Here is a 5662-nt window from a genome sequence, read left to right as displayed (position 1 = left end):
CGTATGGGAAATGTTTCATCTGCTACGCACAACGCATTATAAGAGTTTTCTTGAGCATTATCACTCTTGCAATAAGCAAGAGCTAGTGAACGAGAATGGCGAACCTCACCGTAACCAAATACACCACAATCGAGCTGAAGAAAGCAAGCGAATCGTCAATGCCAGCGGGGATAGGCGTATTTCTTTCAACCTTTAACATTTTGCTTTCCATCGCTGCATCACTGGATAATGCTCTCATCCTTGTTGCTCTTCGTAAAGAGACTTCCCTTCATCCTCCAACAAAACTTTTGTTCCGATGTCTGGCGATCACTGATCTTTGTGTTGGAGTTATTTCTCAACCACCTCACGTCGTTACCCTTTTGTCTTCTGTAACAACTGGAATGAACAAGCAAGTTATTCACTATCTCCAAAGGCTATCTACCACTTCAAGCTGTGTTTTGAGTCAAATATCGACCTACACATCCAGCGCAATAAGCGTGGACAGACTCCTAGCTCTGTTATCTGGACTGACAAACAGACAAGTTGTAACATTACCACGAGTTCGTGCAGTTATCGCTTGCTTTTGGTTGATTGGTATTTCAGTTGGAACGATATCGTTTTGGAATGCTTATATTGCTATTACCGCAGGCTTTTCCCTTACAATAATTTCTGTAACAACCTCTGTCTTCTGCTACTCAACTATCTATGTCAAGCTTCGACAATATCGGCCGCAAGTGTTCCCATTAACACAAGGAAAACCTAACGGAAGAAAACTTCCACTCAATATTGCACGATACAAAAACTCAGTTTCTAGCGCAATATGGGTGCAGGTGACATTAGTTACTTGTTACATTCCTTTTTCCGTTGTGATAATGCTTATGATGTATGGCCAAATACCTAGAAGCCAAAATGAAATTGCTCTGGCCTTTACAGCTACTTTAATCTACCTAAATTCGTCTCTAAACCCGATTCTTTACTGCTGGAAGATCAGAAGTGTACGGCAAGCAGCCAAGGACACGATCAAACAATTGAACTGCCGTAAATCAGACCAGATCTTGAGGTGTAGTTAAGTGCATCCAGAGCCCCTGTCTGTTTCAAGGAGAGCATATTAAAATACAGATGACATTTAAACCTTTTGCTTAAATGTATCTAGTACAAAATGTTTTTCATAATTTAGTGCTCACGAGAACTTCTGAGATGTAAATTGCTCTTTGTTTGCGTTGAAATCCCCGTATAAAGGAAACTGTGACAAAGTTCTCGCGCGTTTAGAAATGCGCCACATTCGCGTTTTAGGTGCAGGGATTCCAACCAGGGCTTACCTAACGTTTTAAAGATGTTACTTTTAGCCCTCCCCCAAATCTACACACATCTATTTCACTTGCGCAAAAATATCGATTTCCAGAGTGTTTGGGTTGGACTTTCTCGCCTATATCAACTTTCTTTTGTCTCGTAAAATCTCGCGCATTTAGACACGCGCCAAAGTCGCGTTTTAGGTGCGGGAATCTCAACCAATGCTTACCTAACTTTTTAAAGATGCTACTTTTAGCCCTCGCCAAATCTACGCACGTGTATTTCACTTGTGGAAGTCTATCGATTTGGACAGTGCTTGGGTGAGACATTCTCGCCCCTATCAACTTTCTTTTCTCTCATAACTTCGCACGCGTTTAAAGATGTGCCACACTGAAGGTTCAGGTGCAGGGATCCAAACCAATGCTTACCTAACTTTTTAAATGTGCTACTTTTAGCCCTTCCCCAAATCTACACACGTGTATTTCACTTGTGGAAAACTATCGATTTGCACAGTCTTTGGTTGAAGATTCTCGCCCATATAACTTTCTTTTCTCAAGTAAGTTCTTGCGCGTTTAGAGATCCTCCAGAATCGCGTTTTAGCTGCAGGTACCCAACCAATGCTAACCTAACTTTTTAAATGCGCTAATTTAATCCCTCCCCCAAATCTGCAAACGTGTATTTCACTCTTGGTAGTCTATCGATTTGGACAGTGCTTAGGTGAGATTTTCTCGCCCCTTTCAACTTTCTTTTCTCTCGTTGGTTCTCGCGCATTAAGAGATGCGCCGCACTCGCGTTTTAGGTGCAGGGGTCCCAACCAGTGCTTACCTAACCTTTTAAGGCTGCTACTTTTAGCCCTCCCCCAAATCTCCACACGTGTACTTCACTTTTGGAAGTCTATCGATTTGGACAGTGCTTAGGTGAGAGATTCTCGCCCCTTTCAACTTTCTTTTCTCTCGTTAGTTCTCGCGCATTTAGGGATGCGTCGCACTCGTGTTTTAGGTGCAGCGATCCCAGCCAATGCGTACCTGACTTTTTAAAGATGTTACTTTTAGCCCTCCCCCAGATCTACACACGTGTATTTTACTTGTGGAAGTCTATCGATTTGGACAGTGCTTGGGTGAGAGATTCTCGCCCATATCACCTTTCTTTTCTCTGGTAAGTTCTTGCATGTTTCGAGATGCGCCACTCTCGCGTTTTAGGATTCTGGGATCCCAACCACGGTTTACCTAACTTTTTAAAGATGCTACTTTTAACCCTCCCCCAAATCTACACAAGTGTATTTAACTTGTGGAAAACTATCGATTTTGACAGTACTTAGGTGAGATTTTCTCGCCCCTATCAACTCTCTTTTCTCTCATTGGTTTTCGCGCATTTAGAGATGCGCCACACTTGCGTTTTAGGTGCAGAGATTCCAACCAATGCTTACCTAACTTTTTAAAGATGCTACTTTTATCCCTTCCCCAAATCTACACGTGTGGATTTACTTCTAGAAGTCTATCGATTTGGACAGTGCTTCGCTGAGAGATTGTCGCCCATATCAACTTTCTTTTCTCTGGTAAGTTCTCGCGCGTTTAGAGATGCGCCACTCTCGCGTTCTAGGATGCAGGGATCCCAACCACGGCTTACCTAACTTTTTAAAGATGCTACCTTTAGCCCTTCCCCCAAATCTACACATGTGTATTTCACTTGCGGAAAACTATCGGTTTGCACAGTGTTTGGGTTGGACTTTCTCGGCCATATCAACTTTCTTTTCTCAAGTAAGCTCTTGCGCGTTTAGAGATGCGCCATACTTTTACGCCATACGTTTTAGGTGCAGTGATCCTAACGACGACTTACCTAACTTTTTAAAGATGCTACTTTTAGCCCTCCCCCAAATCTACACATGTGTATTTCACTTGTAGTAGTCTATCGATATGGACAGTGCTTGGGTGAGAGATTCTCGCCCATATGAACTTCTTTCTTTCTTTCGTAACTTCTCGCGCGTTTAGAGATGCGCCACACACGCGTTTCAGGTGCAGGGATCGCAACCAATGCTTACTTAACTTTCTAAAGATGCTACTTTTAGCCCTCCCCCAAATCTACACACGTGTATTTCACTCTTGGAAGTCTATCTAGTTGGACAGTGCATAGGTGAGATTTTCTCGCCCCTTTCAACTTTCTTTTCTCTTGTTAGTTCTCGCGCATTAAGGGATGCGTCGCACTCGTTTTTTAGGTGCAGCGATCCCAACGAATGCTTACCTGACTTTTTAAAGATGCTACTATTAGCCCTGCCCTAGATCTACACAGGTGTATTTCACTTGCGGAAGTCTATCGATTTGGACAGTGCTTGGGTGAGAGATTCTCGCCCATATCAACTTTCTTTTCTCTGGTAAGTTCTCGCGCGTTTAGAGATGCTCCGCACTTGCGTTTTAGGATGCAGGGATCCCAACCACGGCTTACCTAATTTTTAAAGATGCTACTTTTAGCCCTCCCCCAAATCTACACATGTGTATTTCACTTGCGGAAAACTATCGATTTGCACAGTGTTTAGTTTGGACATTCTCGCCTATATCAACTTTCTTTTCTCTTGTAAGTTCTCGCGCGTTTAGAGATGCGCCACACTCGCGTTTTAGGTGCGTGAATCCCAACCAATACCTACCTAACTTTTTAAAGATGCTAGTTTTAGCCCTCCCCCATATCTACACATGTGTATTTCACTTGTGGAAGTCTATCGATTTGGACAGTGCTCGGCTGAGAGAATTTCGCCCATATTAACTTTTTTCTCTCGTAAGTTCTCGCGCATTTAGAGATGCGCCGCACTCGGGTTTTAGGGGCAGGGATCCCAATCAATGCTTACGTAAATTTTTAAAGATGCTATTCTTAGTAGTCCCCTCTCTGGGCTATCAGAGGAATATGCGGCCCCGAAGAGTATGCATTTTTTTTTTTTTTTGAGCTGTTTATGTCTGAAAAAGGGGTAAATTTTGACCCCATTGGACTAAAATTGGGTGTGTTTTTTACTCTGGCTTGGCATTGAGTATGTTATTTACAAGGAACCGATTATTTCCGCGTTAACATTGGCAAATTTGTAGCGCTTTCCAAATGTTTACGCAGATGGAGCTTTTTTCTGGTTTGCGACGGTCATATATTAGAACCGCTTCCTAATTTTATAGGTCTGAAAATTTGGTATCGATTTTTCCCCTAGGGAGGGGGTTTTGGAGTTGTGTGACGTCTTGGATCTAGCTATTTCGTGTGAGAGATCAATGCCGAATGACGTATAGTATACTGTCGTGATTTGTACCTATTTTGTTATAAAATCACAATATTTATAACTATGAACGAAATTCCCGGCAAGTTTATCACTTACAGAAAATAATAGCGAGCTACAGAAGTGCAACACCTCGGTAATTTAAGGCGAAAGTTGTCCCAAGTAGTTGAAAGTTGAATTTAGATACGTTAGATATGCGTTGAAAGGGGAAACGGACTTCACGTTTACTTGCTAGTTCAAGCTGTGACGGATGACGTGCGATCAATTTGGGTTGGCTGCCGATGGGTGCCAAAGGGAGAAAAGCGTCCGCGGACTTTCCTGTAAATATTAATCTCGACCAAAGTAAATGCAGGCCATGGCAAGTCCTTACATCTACTAGCGACTCCTTTTGACCAATACTTCAGGTCTTGAGGAAAATCAAATAATAATAAAAAAAAGCGTTTCACGATGGAACTGATATCACTACCAGAATCGATAAAGAATATCAGAGCGGATTCACAGCCACCTTAAATTTTCCAAAAATTTGAGGTGGTCCTGAATTTGCTTCCACCATTTTTTTTTTTTTCTTAACTTACCAAAATTTTAAAACTTGACATGCTGACTAGACTTCGCTTTAAAAAAAAGGTTACAGGAGCCGTTTACAAACCCATAAGTTTAAAATTAAGGATGTTTCAAATGGGTTATTCTTTTGCAGTAAGTAATCATTTACGTCACGAAAATGGCCGCCACTTGCTCACCAATGTTTGGGCATTTGTTTGATGCAATTATTGTAGCATCGATGGGAGGCGGATGGCCACATGTCGGATCGAGCGGTCCGTTTTTGAGCCCTGGCCGGGGGCATTGTGTTGTGTTCTTAGACAGGGCACTTTATTCTCACAGTGCCTCTCTCCACCCAGGTGTATAAATGGGTGCCGGCAAACTTAATGCTGGGGATAATCCTGAGATGGACTGGCATCCCATCCAGAGGGGTGTAGAAATACTCCCAGTCGCTTCATACTGCAGCAACCGGGATAAGCTCCGGCCTGATGAGCCACTAGGTTCGTCTTCACACTTAACTTTACTTTACAACCAAAAGCTAATCTTGATCTATCAACGGAAAAATTCTGAAAAAAATGCTTCAAAACGTTATGAGTTACATAAGTATCACAC

The 5662-nt window shown here is 42.4% G+C and overlaps 1 protein-coding gene across 1 annotated transcript; it reads left to right on the top strand.

Moving 5' to 3' along the window:
• LOC149096136 (melanocortin receptor 4-like) lies at positions 1 to 1319 on the top strand. The gene has a single exon (XM_089281537.1). The coding sequence runs from the start codon at positions 96 to 98 to the stop codon at positions 1047 to 1049; it is 954 nt and encodes a 317-aa protein (XP_089137663.1). The 5' UTR covers positions 1 to 95; the 3' UTR covers positions 1050 to 1319.
• Positions 1320 to 5662: the final 4343 nt, after the last annotated feature.

Source organism: Orbicella faveolata, unplaced genomic scaffold, assembly GCF_042242905.1.
Source record: "Orbicella faveolata isolate gen_17 unplaced genomic scaffold, um_ofav_v1 contig_48, whole genome shotgun sequence".
NCBI lineage: Eukaryota > Metazoa > Cnidaria > Anthozoa > Scleractinia > Merulinidae > Orbicella > Orbicella faveolata.
The sequence above is the reverse complement of the archived record's forward strand: the minus strand, read 5'-3'. Positions and strand labels throughout refer to the sequence as shown.